Source organism: Martes martes (genome assembly GCF_963455335.1).
Source record: "Martes martes genome assembly, chromosome: 1".
Lineage (NCBI taxonomy): Eukaryota > Metazoa > Chordata > Mammalia > Carnivora > Mustelidae > Martes > Martes martes.
In genome coordinates, this window is record NC_137888.1 from 177948936 (window position 1) to 177967629 (window position 18694).

Consider the following 18694-nt stretch of genomic DNA (forward strand, 5'->3'; position numbering starts at 1 on the left):
CTGTCCTTACCCACACTTTTATGAAATGACTCCCATCTCACATGATGGTCTGTGGTGTGTGACAGATAGGTCACTTAATGAGTGAGTAAGCCTGCGCGGAGGTCTTCTCACAGGTTCTGGGTAGGAAATGCTAAAATGGCCATTTGCCATTTAGGGATTGAAACCAACAGATGGTAAGACTTCTCTACATGGCCATCTCCCAGGCACCTCAAAATAAAAATATGACCCAAGTTAAACTCATCTCATCCCATGAAAACAATCTTTTCCATCTCTCCAAAGATCACCATCCATTGAGTAGGATGAACCCTAACAAACTACCTTTTTCCATAGCTCATAAATAGCTGAATATTGGCAATTTGAAACAGATCAGCCTTACTAGTTGTTCAGGTCGGAGACCTGGGGGACATCCTTCTCACCTCACTCCACTTCAACTCTTACAGCAAGCCAGTCATGAGGACTGGTAAATTCTCTTTCTTAGGCAGGTTCTGAATCCATCTTTAAGGCCCTCAACATAGCCCATATCATCAGTAATTGGCCTAGAGATTTCACTGTCCACACTGCAATGAACTAGGGTGTCCTCTTTAAAACACAAGCCAGATCATCCCACTTGCATGCTAGAAATCAGTCAATGGCTTCTCAGTGCCCTTAACACAAAGACCAGACAATCCAACCCCTGCTGACCTCTTTAATCCCACATCACCCTATTTTCTGGTTACTCTACCTTCTTTTATTTTCTTAAGGATGTTCCTTTCCAACTCAGGGCCTTTGAACATATTGTTCCATCTGCTTGGTACTCTCTTCTCTCTCATTACTAACCAGGCCCTTATCACTCAGTGATCCCTGCTTCTTCTGAAGGGATCCTTCTTTTCAAGGATGTTGGGAGACTGGCACGTTCATGCCTCAGCATAAATGCCATGTCCCCAAAGAACCTTCTATGACCTCTCACTCACCAGCGTGGAACCCCAAATTACATATACCCACGAGACTTCAACACAGATCATACTTCCAATTACCTATTCAATGCTAGGCTCAACTCCGAGGGAGCAAGGCTGTGACTGACTTGTTTGCCGCCATATTGCTATCACTAACCCGGCGCCTAGAACCTATCCTAGAACCTAGAATCTATCTTCAGTGATTTTTCTACTTAGGATTTTTTAAAAGGTAACAAAATTGTTTAATTAAAAAATTCAAAACTGAGAGTCTGAACCAGAACTCTGGACTATTTTTGAATTATCCCCTAACATGGCTACATCTGGTAATAGTTATTGTTACCAGAGAATAATCATCAAAGCTACCATTTATTGAGGGCCAACTATGTGCCAAACCTCTGGAGGAACATGAGGGCTAGTGAAGGTGGGGGATTTACTGAGGTTCAGACAGCTAGTAAAGGTGGAACCGAAGTCACAAAGACCCATAATCCAAGACATGCTTTGGATGCTCTCAGTCCCTCAATCTTTGGGACAGACAACTTCTTGAACATAAGAATCCCCTATACCTGGAACACTAAGAGAATCAACTGCAGAATCCATGAGAAACACATTTTCAGCTCTCAGGAAAATGTTTTTAGACACACACCAGTTAATTTCACCATGTTTCCAAGAACAATTCTCTCCCGAGCAGCATTTTAGTAAAAGCTTGTGTTCCTACCGGAAGAAAGAGTCTCTGAGCAGCACAGGGTTTGAATAATTTCTTCCATTCCTGAGGGTTTCCAACCGAAAATGTGATGGGGTAGATTCTGTGCTCAAACTTCTTTGTATACGAGTCAGGCCACTGTCGTAACTAAAAAACAAGGAAGACAAGGGGAGGGTGATTAGGCCCCAGAGATATGGAAAACACCTGAAGCTTCTGGATGTTCAAGTGGAAATTATTCAGGTACCTTACACAGATTGTCTAACTTCACCACCATGATTAATGCTCAATGAATGAAAGACTACGGCTAGAATTAAAAAAAATAACATCCAGAGTTGTCAAGGATGTTGGGAGACTGGCACATAAACAGCACAAGGGGAGTATAAATTTGAATAAACTTCAAAGAGGGAAATTTGAAATTGGGAACAACGAACCCCAAAAGATAAAGGCATAAGACTTTCAACAAAGTCTCATTTGTAATTAAGAATAAAAACCTTTGTGAACAAACTAAATGCTCAATAGTTAGGAACTGGAAAAATTAATTATGATGGAACTATACAATAGACTATTGTAACAGTTAAAATAAAGTAGATCTATATGTGCTGACAAGGAAAAATGTTTACTATAAAAAACCTTTTATTATAAAATTTATATGTTTAAATAAATAAATTTATTAAGAATTTTGTTATAAAATTTGTTATAAAGATGTTTATTATTAAATATAAAAAATAAAATGCAAAAAATTTCATAATATGTTTCTGTCTTAAAGGAAAAATATATGCACATATATTTTATATGGAGAGAAAAATCTCGACAGATAGACACTAAACTGATTTTTGGGTTTTTTTTAAAGATTTTATTTATTTATTTGAGCACAAGCTCAAGCTTGTGCTTGAGAGAGAGAGAGCACAAGCATGGGGAGCGGCAGGCAGAGGGAGGGGGAGAAGCAGACTCCCCACTGAGCAGGGAGCCCGATGCGGGGCTCGATCCCAGGACCCCAGGACCATGACCTGAGCCGAAGGCAGACACTTAACCAACTGAGCCATCCAGGCGTCCCTGATGCTAAACTGTTAAAAGTAGACACCTGTGGAAGTGCTGGCGGTGGTGTCATTTTCTAAGTTTCTATTTCTGTGTTCTTTAAAAATGTTCCAGTGAGTATATTTATTTTGTATATGTTAATATCAATAACAAAATTAATTAATGAGTTTTATTTTTTAGAGCAGTTTTATGCTTATAGGAAAATTGAGCAGGAAGCACAGAGCTCCCATCTACCCTCCCCCCTATCCCCACACTTTCCCCTGTTACCTATGTCTTGCATTAGTGTGGTATGTTTGTTACAACTGATGAATCAATATCAATATATTAGTGAGTAAAATCCATAGCTTACCTCAGGGTTCATTCTTTGAGTTGTACATTCTATGGACTTTGACAGATGTATAACGTCAGGTCTCTACCGTTGCAGAACAGTTTCAGCGCACCGGAAATCTCCTCTGCTCCACCTATTCACCCCTTCCTCCTTCCCTCCCACTGGATTCTTTTTTTTTTTTTTAAGATTTGATTTATTTATTTGACAGAGCGAGAGAGATCACAAGCAGGCAGAGAGGCAGGCAGAGAGAGAGAGGGGGAAGCAGACTCCCCACTGAGCAGGGAGCCCGATGCAGGGCTCGATCCCAGGACCCTGAGATCATGACCTGAGCCGAAGGCAGAGGCTTAACCCACTGAGCCATCCAGGCACACCCTCCCACTGAATTCTCACAACCACTAATTATTTTACTGTCTCTTAGTTTTGTCCTTTCCAGAATGTGATATAGTGGGAATCAGAGAGTATAAAGCCTGTTCAGATTGGCTTCTTATACACAGCAATATGCACTGAGGTCTCCTCCATGTCTTTTGGTGGATGGGTACCTTATTTATTTTTTATCACCGAATAATATTCCCTTGTATGGATATACAACGGTTTGTTTATACATTTACCCATAGAAGGGTATCGTGGTTGCTTTCAGTTTGGGGTGATTACAAATAAAACTGCATAAACATTGATGTGTAGTTTTTGTGCGGAAAACTTTTCAGCTCCTCTAGGTAAATACTGAAGAGTGCGATAGCTGGACTGTATGGTCGGTCTACAGTTAGGTTTTTAAAAATGTGTCAAACTGCTCTCCAAAGTGGCTGCAGCATCTTGCATTCCCACCAGCAATGAGTGAGATTTTCTCTTGCCGCACACCCTCGGCAGCATGTTGTGTGGTCAGTGTTGTGGATTTTAGCCATTCTAATAGGTGTGTAGTGGTATCTCGTCGTTTTACTCTGCAGTTCCCCAATAACGTGTGATGTGGAGTCTCCTTCTTATCTGCCATCTGTGTGTCTTCTTACGTTTTTGAGTTAACGTTTCCCCGTGGACACAAAAGTCCTACTTGTAAGAAAAAATTCCCAAAGTCCACTCATATTTATGGCAAGGTTGTTTATCATAATGTTGTCAGTAACAGAGCAAAGTTAGAAACAACCTAAAGAGCAATTTGGTTAAATAAGCTCCAAGAAATGTCTACATAACAGAATGTGACATCGTACAGGAAGGGTTTGCTAACCATTGGTAGGGCAAGAACTAAATCCAGCCTGCTATGAAAGCCACACAAGCCAAGAATGATCAGACACTTTTAAATAGCTGAAAAAAGTAAAAACAACAGTAATATTTTGTGACATTTATAAGTCACATGAGATCTGAATTTCAGTGTCCATAAATAAAAGTTTTATTGGAACACTGTCACACCTAATTGTATACATATTTCTATGGCTGCTTTCACACTGAATGTCAGAATTGGGTGGCTACAAGACCACACAGCCTACAAAGCCTAAAAAAGCTATTATTTGGTCTTTAACAGAAAAAACTGGACAACCCCAGTTTTAGAAGAAATTTAGTAATACAAAACTTAGTGATATAAAAGGGAATATAGAAGATGATCCTATTTCTGATATTCATGCGAAAAGAAAAGGAATATAAGTAAATCTACCAATATTACTCTCCCTGACCATTAGGATGGCTGATTTTTTTAAACTTATAATTTTATGACTGCTTTTTTTGCACTGTACATATATTGCTTATACGGTCGCATAAAAATGTCTGAAGAAACATACCACTGATCATGCTTTAAATTTGCAACTTTGAGATGGATATATGAGAGAGAAATCTCAGAAGGAGAAAGAGGAGGAGTGACAAAGTATTTGATAACTAATTTACAAGGGCCTGCTGACCGATCAGAACCCACACCATGCACAAATACTGGCACACCTGCATTGACTCATCAGAACCGACACTGGCTGTACACACTCAGAGCGAAAACACTGACCCATCAGAATGGACACCAGGGACAGATACTCAGTCCAAATGTGCCTTGCCACAGCAGCCCAAAATCAGCCCTCGAAGGAGAATGGGAAGGTCCCAGAGGTCTACTGGTTTCCCTGACTCTTCCATCTCCCAGAAGGGTTTATCTGCCTTTGCCAATCTGTGTCTTTTAACTGGAATGTTCAGTCCATTTATATTTGTTTCAATGCTTGTGTTTGAATAGTACACCAACTCCAGCCACAAGTTCTCCTTGACACCTCTTCCTATGGCAGAGGACACATACACACATAGAACGCATGCGCGCGCGTGTGCGCAAACACACACACACACACACACACACACACACACACACACACACACAGGATGTTGCCATCCCACTGGCCCCACCCTTCACCAGAATGGACTGGTGGTTACCCCCCTTTGGTGTCCCACTTTTTCCTGACAGATGCGCCAAACCTCAAGCACATGTCTGATTCCTGAGCTGCCAGCAGCAGCTAGGAAATCAACCAGCTGGCATTTGCAGCTCCTATATTGAGAGATGACAAAAATAAGTAAGACTCCAAAATATTAAGTATCTACATTATACTTGGTAAATAGCTCCAGACATATTATATTTACATGGCTTAAAAATTAAAAAATTCTCCTTAAAAAGAGTATAATTCACCCACAAAGCAGTCTCCAGAGGAATCATGAGGTCAGCTGGCACTTTGTTTTGTTTTTACAAAACAAAGATACGTGGCCTTGTGCTTCGCAGGAAGTTATCACAAGAAACTGGATATTCCCACAATGCCTCAGGGTTAGAAGTGAGACCCTGGTGAAGGGTGGCAGACCCTGCCTCTCCATACCAGCATCTCCTGTAACTACACAAAAACCAACTGGTCCTGTCCTACTATTTTCAAGCCAACAAGGTACAGGAGATGTTCCAAAGAATCTCTGTGGAATGAAAGAATAAACAGATCATGTGATTCAGCCTCACAAGTATGCTCTGCAGTAACAGAGCAAGGATCATTTTGTCCTTCCATACTGATGAAACAACCAAGACTGAGGAAAGTTCTGTGAATTCCATAAGAGACAAGGTTTTATATCTAAACTTTTTGTCTATAATCCCTGCATGGAAAGGGACGAGGCCAGATGTCCTGCCTGTCTTTTAACACCCTGTTATAATTTCCTTTGTTGGTTGAGCTCCACTGATCTAACAAAGACCTGAGGAAAGGAGCCATCACAGGGATAAAGTCACCAGAGCGATTCAAATGATTTTTCAAATTCAATGATTCTCCCATACAATTTAGTTCCCAATTTATAATGTGCCAATTACCATGGCTTATAGAAAATTACCCCCAAACTTAGCAGTATAAAACAACCATCCATTAAGCTCACAGATTCCATGGATCAGGAATTTGGACAAGGCACAGAAGGCGACGGGGGAGGGGGCAGGGGGCGGCTTACACTGCTACATGATGTCTAGGCCTCATCATGGGCTAGAAGCTTCAAAGCCTGGAGGGTGGAATCATCTGAATGCTAGTCCATTCACATGTCTGCCAATTGAGGCCAGCTAGGGGCTAGGGACCTCAGCTCTTCTCTGAGTGGGTCTCTCCATACGATCTGTCCGAATGGGCTAGTGTGGGCTCACTCACCACATGCTGGCCAGGTTCCTGGGACAGGCATTCCATGAAAGCCGGCAGAAGCTATGTTCTTTCCATTCTCTAGCCTCAAATGTCACGTGAACATTCTATGCAGCATACTCTATTTTACATATACATACAGATGACATATATAGAGGCATATGTATTGGCTATTACCTTTTAACAAATTATCCCCAAAACTTAGTGGCTCAAAACCACAGAAATGTATTCTTTCATGTACTTTCTTAGGGTCAAAAATCTGTAAGCTGGGTTGCTCTGGCTCAGTGGCTTTCACGAGGGTGTTGTCCAACTACTGGCTGGGGTTACAGTCCTCTGAAGGCGGGGCGGGGCGGGAGGTTCTGTCTCCAAGCTAACATACATGAGTGTCACAAGAAGCCCTGATTCCTTACCAGGAAGGCTTCTCCAAGGGGTGCTCTGACATGAAAGCGGCTTACCCCACAGCAGGTGATCCAGGAGAGAAAGCAAGTGCAGGCAAGATAGGAAGCGCGGTGCCTTTTTAAACGTTAATCTCAGAACTGACATAGCATTGCGTCTTCCCCATGCTGCTGGTCACACAGGCCAACCCTTGGGACAGCGAAGGAGGGAAGCATGCTAGGGTGTGAATAATAGAAGGTGGGGCCACTGAGAGCTTCTCTGGAAAATACATTCTGCCTCATACACATAGTTACACACATACATCTTCCTTCCCCTCACCTTCTTTAAGTTCAAATTCGTTTTGTTCGGCTCCAGCCTCCTGGCCCAGCCTCTAGCACCCAGTGGGTACCCAATAAATACTTGTTAGATGGATATTGGGCAACACATTGCTAAGGTTCGTCCTCAGCTGGTTTCCTCCCTTCCTGCACACTGAGCACTTCTCAGCCTCTTGCCATTGGGTGAGCCTTGTGACTGCTTCCAGGCAGTTCAATGAGAATGGAAAAGACTCGTGTCACTGTCAAGCTGAGGGAGTGAAATGCACAGTCGTGAGCCACTTGTCTCTCTCTTTCCTGCATGGCATCCCAAGAACTTCAGAGGCCAAGTGTTCCAGCAGGTGCAACTCAAAGCATGAACAGTCTTGGGGCGCATGGCTGGCGTAGCTGAGAGGGCATACTACTCTTGACCTCAGGGTTGTGAGATCAAACCCCATGCTGGGTGTAGAGATTATCAGAAACAATTAAAAAAAAAACTTAAAAAAAAAAAAAAAGCATGAATAGTCTTTGTCATCTTCAGTCCCAGACCTAAGACCCTGTGTGAGACAAGCAGGAGGCACATGGAAAGTGTCTGAGGTTTTCGGGAGGTGTTAAGGCAGCCTGACCTAGCCTATCCTGATTCCAGATACCTTAGCTCTTTTATCAGTGTTGCTCGCTTCAAGTTACAGACAGGGAAGCCGAAGCTCTGAGAGGCCACAAGGCTTGCCTGAGATCCAGCAGCAAGCATACAGGGGAGCTGAGTTTCTCAGATGAGTCTTCTATCTGCTGGCTGCAGAGGTAGAATGGCACACTGGTTAAGCAGGTGGAGGTTTGACGCTGTGACCTTGAACTGACACCTGATGAACAAATCACTAAAACTCTCTGCAAAAGAGGGACATGATTGCTACCTTCTGGTGAGAGTTAAGGAGGGGTAAATTATAAATCAGAAGCCCTTGATAAATGGTAATTACCATTGCCATCTCCTTTCAACCACAGCTGCAGAGAAAGCAAACCATGTGTGTGCCAACCTCTTCCCTTTCCTTTGACTCAGATCTTTTTTCAAGGCATTTTCCAATCCATTTCAAAGCTTTGAGACTATTTGGCTTCTCCTGGTGAAGACGTCAAGGGGAAACGCAACCCGTTTTCTAGCTTTCTGTTAGTAGCCTTTCTCTGCCCTACAGGCTTCTTTGGCCTTTCTCATTAGTGTAGCCAGCCCGGGGACAGGAGGGGGCCCTGCTGACACAAGTCAGTGCATATGAAACGAACCACATCTCACTCTGCCAGCACTCAAGGCCTTACCACAAGAGCAAACGTCCAAGACAAAGCAAAGTTTGGTTTGCAAACTCAAAACTCTGCAAACTCCCCAGTCCCGATAGTGGGGAGAAGAGGTATTTCCAAAGCTCTCCTTGGGAACTGGTAAAAAAAAAAAAAAAAAAAAAAAAAAAAAAAATCAGTCCTTGTTCCTCAGTAGAGGAACAGTCAACTGAACAGGGATCCAACCTGTAATAAAATACTATACAGTCACCAGAAAAGATGAGGTGAGGACATCTGAGACCTGACCTGGAACAATCCTGACAATACGGTTTTAAGGTAGGAAAACCAAGTTCAGGTGGACACATAGAGAACAAGCCTGATTTTATAAAAGAAATACAGGGGCGTCTGGGTGGCACAGCCAGTTAAGTGTCTGCCTTCAGCTCAGGTCATGATCCTGGGGTCCTGGGATCGAGCCCCACATAGGGCTCCCTACTTAGGAGGGGGCCTGCTTCTCCCTCTCCCTCGGCTCCTCCCCCCTGCACATGCATGCTCTCTCTCTTTCTCTGTCTCAAATAAATTTTAAAAATCTTTTTAAAAAATAAAAGAAATACATTTTAGTCTGGGCACATATACCTGTGTGTTATACAGGTATATGTTTATACAAACAAATACACATTTACACACATATACATGCATCCATACAGATAATTACACACACAAATACACATCTGCAAATGAAAAAAATAAGGAAGAATAACTCAAAATAGCTAACTCAGATAGTTTCTTGTGTGGGACTGAGGGTACCAAGGACACCTACCTTTTAATGTACAGCATATGTATCATTTGAATTTATTTTAATGACCGTTTATTACTTGTCATTCAAAAAACCTATATAAAGGGGATTTGTAGATGGCTACCTGTCCCCTACATGAGAGCCATGTTAATTACACCCGAGGGCTCAAGCCCTGGGTCAAGCTCTTCAAGTGCGTCATCTCATAGAACTCTTACAATATCTCTGCAAGGTAGGCGTAAGTATCCTTAAAGGATCCATGAGAACAGTAAGGCTCAGAGTCGAGTGTATGGCCACACAGCAGAGTACAGCTCGAAGGTCAGCGAATCCCATTAGCGAAGGGGGATACGCATTTCCCACAATGCAGTCTGTCTGCACTCAGTAACTATGGCACTGCCATTTCCACAAATTTACCTGCTTATCAAACTCGGGCTTCAGAGAGTCTTCTGTGAAGATGTGAAACTGGATCTTCCTGTGGCTAAAGAGTACAGCGGATTTGAGCATGACCAGGGTCTCCTCCAGACGATTGCCACAGGCCACCACGGCCAAGTGGATCCAGAGCTCCGGAGGCAGCACGGCCTGAAAACTCCTGAGTTCTCCAGGCCTCCTAGGAAGAAGGAAAACAGTTAAAGCTATTAATAAACTCATAAAATTAAAAACAAAACAAAACACCCAGCTAGTGAATAGTTGGAACATTTCAAAACATGAACAGGCACAATCTGTTATATTTTATAAAGTGATAAGCATTTTGACAATTCTTCCTGCTTGGAGAAAAATACCATTTATTCCCATATTTATCCTGGCAATAGCAGGATGAGTCACTGTTTGGATGGCCATAGGTGTCTGAGACTTTTTCTGCCCCACTCAGCTGTCGAGCGCCTGCTGGCTGCTGAATGGCCCGTGTTTGGAAATAGTATTGCTAAACTTCCAACAGCTGACAAAGGGGCTGTGCTGCTCACGCTCACTTGGGCCACGCAAATTGGATTTGAATGCAACATGAATAAGACGAGGGTGGGTTGTGGCTTTCCCATGTGAAACGAGCAATATGATATTCCCATCATCTGGATGGTTTTAGGTTGCGGTGGAATGCATGACCGCTGCACCAAAGGAAAATCATGCGAGTCTGGGAGGTGAGCAGAGAAAATAATGTGTGCCTCCGTCATATCTTGGGAGAGTCTCGAGAAACAGGTGTTAATCCTAACTGTCTCACTCAAAATTGCTGAGGTGGTAGGTTTGAAATTCGGCTTCCAGTATGTAAGTCGTGTTAATGAGAAACAGGCAGGAGAGGAGGCAGGTTAAGCTGAAAATGACCAAGGTATCAAATACTGAGTCAACAGCTGAGAGGGGAATAGGGTCCAAGAGTCCAGAATCATCATCCAGCTATTTCCTCGTAATAAAAGATTTGTTCCAGACAAGGAGACGCAGCCAAGCCTCAAACACACCACTGAGAGACATTTGCAGGCAAGTTGGAAGGAGCTGGCCTGGAAAAGGTGCCCTGAGACGAATGAAACTAATTTACTTGCACAAAAGACTTGGAGGCCAGGGAAACTTGGACATGGAATGTTACCTCCCTTCCAAAACCTTCCAGTCCAATCAGTGCACTGCTCCATTATCCGCTGCTCTGTTGAATAATGGCAGTCTTGCTCCAGAGTGCTTTCACCAGGAGGTAGGTGAAGAGGTGGGTGGAGCACGTCGGACCGCTTTCCGATTTGATCACTTCAGAGCGCACTTAGTGGAAGCTCAGCTAAGCTTAGACACCGAGAGGTATGTGGATCCGCTGATTTCACAGATCACAGAATAACACTTAGAGGTGTCCTAAGTATTTCCTGAAGTTGTCCGACTCTCTCCATCCCCCTGCTGCTACCCAATGAGACCACCAGCTTCTCTCGCCTCAACCACTGTGATGGCTCCCTAGATGGGCCACCTGCCTCCAGTCTTATTCTTTTAATTCTCACCCTCTGATTTCTTCTTATTGGCACCAGAGTGATGTTCTTCTTTTTTTCTTTTAATTTTTAATTTTTTATTAACATATAATGTATTATTAGCCCCAGGGGTACAGGTCTGTACCAGGTTTACACACTTCACAGCACTCACCATAGCACATACCTTCCCCAATGTCCATAACCCCACCAGCCTCTCCCTCCCCCTCTCCCCCCAGAAACCCTCAGTCTGTTTTGTGAGATTAAGAGTCTCTTATGGTTTGTCTCCCTCCCGATCCCATCTTGTTTCATTTATTCTTTTCCTACCCCCCAAGCCCCCCCATGTAGCCTCTCGACTTCCTCATATCAGGGAAATCATATGATAATTGTCTTTCCCTGACTGACTTATTTCACTAAGCATAATACCCTCTAGTTCCATCCACGTCATCACAAATGGCAAGATTTCATTTCTTTTGATGGCTGCATAGTATTCATATATATATATATATATATATATATGTATATATATGCTGCCTGTTCTTTATCCATTCATCTGTTGATGGACATCTAGGTTCTTTCCATAGTTTGGCTGTTGTGGACATTGCTGCTATAAACATTTGTGTGCACGTGCCCCTTCGGATCACCACATTTGTATCTTTAGGGTAAATACCCAGTAGTGTGATTGCTGGGTCATAGGGTAGCTCTATTTTCAACTTTTTGAGGAACCTCCATGCTGTTTTCCAGAGTGGTTGCACCAGCTTGCATTCCCACCAAAAGTATAGGAGGGTTCCCCTTTCTCCGCATCCTCGCCAGCATCTGTCAGAGTGATGTTCTTCTAAAATGCAAATCAGAATGTGTAATTCTTTGGATTAAAATAAATGTAAGGGCTCCCAGATGTCCTTGAGATTGAGTCCAAACTGATGATCATGGCTCCTATATACATCTCTTGCAACTGCCTCCAGCACCCCCAGCTTCGGGGGGACAGCCATTCATAACCGAAGTCATAGTCACACATACTCATCCTCTCCATCTGTCTCAGTTCTGGTTAGCAGACTGGTGGGTTGTCTCCAGGTCTTGGCACATGCATTCTGTCTGTCTCTCCCTCTCTTTCCCTCTCTTTCTCAGAAATGCTCTCCTCTGCTCTCTTTTTCCTGCTAACTTCAGACCATGTATTAATCAACAAATCTATACTGAGGATTATGTGCCAGGCACTGTTCTAGTTACCTGAGGACAGCAGTGAAGGAAACAGAACAAGATGCCTGCCCTTGCAGAAATTATATTCTAAGGGTGGCAGGGGAAAGACAAAGAAGGGAGTAGCAGTAACTAAGTAACTTACATAGAAATTTATCCAGCAATAAGGGCTATGAAGGAAATATACCCTTGAGCAGAGAGGGATGTGGCAGTGGCTGACAGGCTGGTAGATATTTTTATACAGTGCAGAGTTGGGAAAGTCCTCACTGAGATGGAGAAATCCGATGACAACTTGAAGGAGGCGAGGAAGTGAGTCATGAGCATTTCTGCGGGAGGAGCATTCCAGGCAGAGGAGACAGTCAGAGCAAAGGTACTAAATCAGGATCACGCCTGGTAAATTCAAGGACCCCTGCTGAATGGACTCAGATGTCTTCTCTTCCTCAGCTCTGTGGGCGAGTTTTCTGACCCACTATTAAAGCCAGCTCCCAATTAACTTATGTAAAACGATGGGAAGGATGTGTCACAGATAATGCTAAAAATCACAGTCAATTTAAAAAAAGGGCAAAAATCTGGCCAAAACATGTTACAAAAGAGATTTCATGCAAACTTTTTTGCTTAAAATTATGCCCAATATTTAGGAACACTGGTCTCATCCAAAGGTACTCAAACAATCAACTCAATAGCACAGCTGTCTTATATAGGAACCACTGGCCATCGCAAATAACTTGGCCCCGTTTAGCTTTACCTATTGGGCTTCTACATGAGCAAAAAACTTTAACCTTAGTAATCAGGAAAATACTAATTTTGTTTATTTATTAATAAGACTTATTTATTTATTTATTTGAGAGAGAGAGAGAGAGAGAGAGAATGAGAACATGAGAGGGGGGAGAGTCATAGGAAGAAGCAGACTCCCCACTGAGCAGGGAGCCTGAGGAGGGACTTGATCCTTGGACTCCAGGATCATGACCTGAGCTGAAAGCAGTCACTTAACCAACTAAGCCACCCAGGCACCTAAGGATAATGCTAATTTTAAACAGGGAGCCTGATGCAGGGATTGATCCCAGGGCCCTGGGATCATGATCATGACCAGAGGTGAAGGCAGACCCTTAGCTGACTGAGCCACCCAGGTGCCCCATAGAATGATACCATTTAGATGAAGCTTAAAAGCAAGCAAAATAGCACTGTATGTTGTTCATAGACTTATGTAGTAAAAATAAACAATATAGGAGGATGATAAAAATCAAATACAGGATAATGGTTATTTCTGGGATTTAAATTTTTATTTCTTAAGATGAGTGCCAGGTACACAGAAATTCATTATGTTGTTATCTGTATTTTTTGTATGCCCAAACTATTTGAACTACTTTTCTTTCTTTTTAAGATTTTTTTTTAAATTTTATTTATTTGATAGAGAGAGAGAGAGAAAGTACAAGCAAGGGTACAGCAGACAGAGGGAGAGGAAGAAGCAGGCTCCCCGCTGAGCAAGGAGCCTGATGCAGGACTCGATCCCAGGACCCTTGGATCATGACCTGAGCTGAAGGCAGACGTTTAACTGATGGAGGCACCCAAGTGCCCCAACAACACCCTTTTAAAAAAGATTTTATATGAGAGAGAGAGTGTGTTGTGTGCACATGTGTGCATTAGCAAGCAAGGAGAGGGGCAGAGGGGGAGGGAGGGAGAGAGAGACTCTCAAGTAAACTCTACACTGAGCAGAGCTGATGTGGGACTCAATCTCATGACCCTGAGATCATGACTTGAGCCAAAACCAAGAGTCAGACACTGAACTGGCTGAGCCACTCAGGCTCCCCAATAACTTTTTTTTTTTAAATTAAAAAAAGCTTGCATTCCTCTGCAGCCTAGCAAGCTACTTCTCTGCAGGCTTCCGTGATTTGGGACTGCACAGTACAAAAAGCAGGGGCTGGGGACTGCAGTCTTTCTTGGTGTCTGGTGACAGGTATTAAAAAAGAAAAATAAAGGCCTCTCCTGGTGGCAGTTCAAGTATCAATGGTTAGGATTTAATGAGACCTTTGCTGCTCCCCCTCTGTTACCTCTCACATTACATTCAAAACCTCAGGCTTCAGGCAGTAAGCATTTGTGTTGTGATCACAATGAATAATCAAGTTTAAGGGCACTAAAATGGTGTGCCTTTCACCCAGCACCACTCAAATGTCACTTGAGACCCTTCGAAGATCAAGGGAAGTCCAGTCTATGAACCTAAAACTCCTTAACCCCTTGAATTACACAGTTTGGGCAGGGAATGGGCAGTGGGGAATTGTAGCATCATTCAGACTGATGGTTAACTATATTCTTATTTGTACTTTATAAAAGGGGACTGGGGCGGACACTTGCTGTCCAGAATTTTGAGAAGCTTCCAGTTAAGGCTGGAACTGATGGTAACCATCTTGGCCACCACACTGGTAGAGCCTGAATGGGAGTCAACACAGTAGAAAGCAGAGCCGAAAGGTGGTGGGTCACATCTTTGCTGGCCCTATCCGCATCCAGGGGCACGTGACCATAACTGAGGATGGTTTTGTTTTTTTGTTTTTTTTTAAAGAGAAAGAAAGAGAATGAGCACAAGTAGGAGGGGGGCAGAGGGAGATGGAGAAAGAAAATCTTAAGCAGCGTGGGGCTTGAGCTCACAACCCTCAGATCATGACCTGCGCTGAGATCAAGAGTTGGACACTTAAGTGAATGAGCCACCCAGGTGCCCCAGAGAGTTGTTTTTAAGCCAGTGCATTTCCTTTCGCTGAAGCCACATGGAAACAAACTTATAGCTTAGCAATCAAAAGAGTCCTAATGTAGGGCTTAAAAATATTTCCAATCACCTTTGCCTTGCTCCGCCTCTCTCATATTCTCACCTTGAGTCAGCCTTTGAAATGCTCACTGAATCCCTTTCTTCCCTGTTGCTCGCTGCTAGGGCCCTGAGCCCCAGTCCCATCACTCTTGCAGTTTTGTGCTGGAAGAAACACCAGATACCATCTAGTGCGGGGCATCCCCTACCCAGCTCACACAGCCTAGTCATTGGAGGTGCTTGTTAACATGCAAGCCTCCACGCCACAAGAGATTCTGAATCAGAAGGTCTTGGGGAGGTCCTGGAGTTTGCTTATTAGTACAGTTATACCACAATCACCAATAGTTCTTGGCTACAGCCAAGAACTAATGATCTGAGCTGACTCCTCATTTCTCCTTTCTCTCCCAAACTCTTCCCCCACACCCCCAGGAAAACCCACTCCATGTTCAGCCTTCTCTCAGGGTATTCTCTTCACGTCTTGCCGTCATGAAAACATGGCAGCCTTGTGAGGATGCCGCCTCCCCAGCAGACCCCCATGTGGAGGATGCTCTTCCTCCCCACCCCCAGGAGTCTTGGGGCAGGAGCTGGGCTGGTGTCCTCCTTGTTCTTCCTGCCACACTTAGACGTGGGATGCGTCTTCATAGTGACACCTATGGATGAAAACTGTCTGTCTTCTGTCTTTGTTGGTGTTATCTCTCAGCTTCCTGGCAGTGCTCTTAACTCAACGAACAGCTCAGCTCCTCGCTCCTCCCAGCATTCTCCAGGACTTCAACCACTGTTTAGAAGATGCTCCCTGCCTCCTGACCCTTAAGTTTGGGATTTCTGCACCCACCACCTTTCCTTCTTTCTACCTGAGACACCCAGTGCTGTGCTCACATCCTGGACTTTTACTGTGTCCTCGGCCTGGAATATCCTTCCCTTTGCATAGATACCTCCTTCTCTTTTAAACAGCAAAATGAGCTTCCTTGACCACCTTATCAAAGGAGCACCCTCCCTTTTATTGTCATGGTCTTTGTTTATTTCCTTCCTAAAACTTACCTCAGCTGGTGTTTATAAATTCTTTCAATGTAATTTATATCAAGGACACATTATATACCATCAATCTAAGGCAATGTAAATAAGCAAAATCTCTATCTTTAGAACAAGATCAGAATAAAATACATAATGTAAGGTTCCAATTTAAAAAATTAAACATGGGTGTCTGGGGGCTCAGTTATTTAAGTGTCTGACTTGATTTTGGCTCAGGTCATGATCTCACGATCATGAGACTGAACCCTGTCTTGGGCTCCAAGCTGGGCATGGAGCCTGCTTGAGATTCTCTCTCTCCCTCTCCCTCTAGCCCCTGCATGCACACGTGTGCTCTCTCTCCCTCTCAAAACAAATACATATATATAACATATATATTGAAATATTAATGTTGGTAAATGGAAAAAAATTGTGCCCTCTAAAACTTTCTTTGCAGTTATGTCCTGGTCTAAATTCCACTGAATACATATTTTTATAGCTGTACTAACAGTGTACCTACAACTTTATATTTCACATTTTTCATCTGATTCTTTTATTTTTCTTGTTACTTCTTAAGTCTTCATAGCCGTGTCATTGTAACTGGCTATCTACTAGTCCATCCAATAAAAACAACAGAGCTTATTAGCATTGCCCTTTTGTTGGTTGTTTCCAACTAACTATTCTGTCATATTAAAAAAAAAAAAAAGTCTGGTACTAAATATTGTGAGCCAACAGAATTTTTTTCCCTTCTTTTCATTATGGCCTTCAACTACATTCCCAGAAATGATATTACTGGGTGAAATAGCTATTATCCTACCAAAAATATAGTAACCTTGACAGTTTCTCAAATTTACCCAAGAGTTATTAGAAAACACATACTGTGAGAAAAAATAATAGCCAAAAAACAACAAACATGACCCCTGCCACCTCCGAGTTACTTGCATGACATAACCATGAAGCTGACTGCTGAAACACGATGAGATGGGCTCACATACAGCATCCGTGCCTCCCAAATTCTGCGTTTTCCAAAGGGTGATGTCTCAGCTGCAATTACCATTAAGACACCGCATCAAATCACTTTGAGCCTCTGAGTGAGAAAGCCATTCCATTTCCAGTTTTTTTTCAATAATGTCGGTAAGAAAGTCTTGGCTTGGCGCTAACATGTTTCAAACACCTTTCTAATGTTACCTAATCTTCCTTTTCAACTAAAAAGACAGCAGATCTCAGATACAGAACCTTCAACAGCCAAGTCAGAAATGACCAACACTGTTTCATTGTCTTAGTGTCTTATTCAGTAATTACCTTCTATTCATGTTGCCACCGAGAATTTGTGTCGGTGATAGAAAGTTTCCCTTAAAACAAATATACTTAGAATGTGGAGAAATTAGAACCTTCACCTAATGCTGGTGGGATGGCAAAATGGTGCAGCCACTTTGGAAAACAGTTCCAAAAATCTGGTTAAACACAGAACTACGATGTGACCTGGCAATTCTGCTCCTACATATCTGCCCAAGAGAAATAAAAATATATGTCCGCACATAAACTCACACACAAACACTCAGAGCAGAATTATTCAAATAGCCAGACTCCAACCCAAATGTCCCCCAACTGGTGAATGGATAAATAAAAGGTGACATACTCATAAAATGAAAAATCATTTGTCCATTAAAGGAAAGGAGTGCTGATATGTCACAACCTGTATGAACCTTAAACAGTGAACTGTGAACCTTGTGAAAATACAGAAGACCACCTATTTCTGATTCCATATATAGGAAGAATCCAGGGGCAAATGTGGAGTGACGGCTTGATGGGCACAAGGTTTCTTCCTTTCGGGTGGTGAAAACATTCTGAAATTTGGTGTGGTAATGGTTGTCCAACTTGGCGAATAAACTAAAAACCACTGTATTGTACACCTTCAAAAGGTATTTGGATTATATTGCAATCAAGCTATGATTAAATAAGTAAATGCGCTTATGTTTAACCAAGACTTTTTTTTAACATTTCAAGACACTGGTAGTATGGCCATATCATAAGAATGATGGCTCTCTGGGGCGCCTGGGTGGCTCAGTGGGTTAAGCCGCTGCCTTCGGCTCAGGTCATGATCTCAGGGTCCTGGGATCGAGTCCCACATCGGGCTCTCTGCTCAGCAGGGAGCCTGCTTCCCTCTCTCTCTCTCTTTGCCTGCCTATCTGCCTACTTGTGATCTCTCTCTGTCAAATAAATAAATAAATAAATCTTTAAAAAAAAAAAAAGAATGATGGCTCTGATGTGCCATTGACTGCCGTTTGGAAAATGTATGTCTCATTCGTCCCTGCTCAAGCCCCTCCCTGTGCAAATATAAGATGAGATTCGGAGGAGGCTCACAGGGGGAAGCAGCTCTACCAGCTCCACACTGTCCGAGATGAGGCGTCTCCTTAATCGCTTAAAAGTCTCAAGAGTGCGACTTAATTAAACTTCAATTTCTGGAGTGTAT

At 43.0% G+C, this 18694-nt stretch overlaps 1 protein-coding gene across 1 annotated transcript in view; it reads right to left on the minus strand.

Moving 5' to 3' along the window:
* Nucleotides 1-18694, minus strand: part of GXYLT2 (glucoside xylosyltransferase 2) — a gene marked incomplete at its 5' end in the record, with an annotated part of 92429 nt that overhangs the window by 60506 nt on the left and 13229 nt on the right. The window contains 2 exons of the mRNA XM_080828426.1: nt 1648-1779; nt 9730-9922. Coding sequence (XP_080684552.1) covers nt 1648-1779; nt 9730-9922 — 325 coding nt within the window. The remainder of the gene's footprint in view (nt 1-1647; nt 1780-9729; nt 9923-18694) is intronic.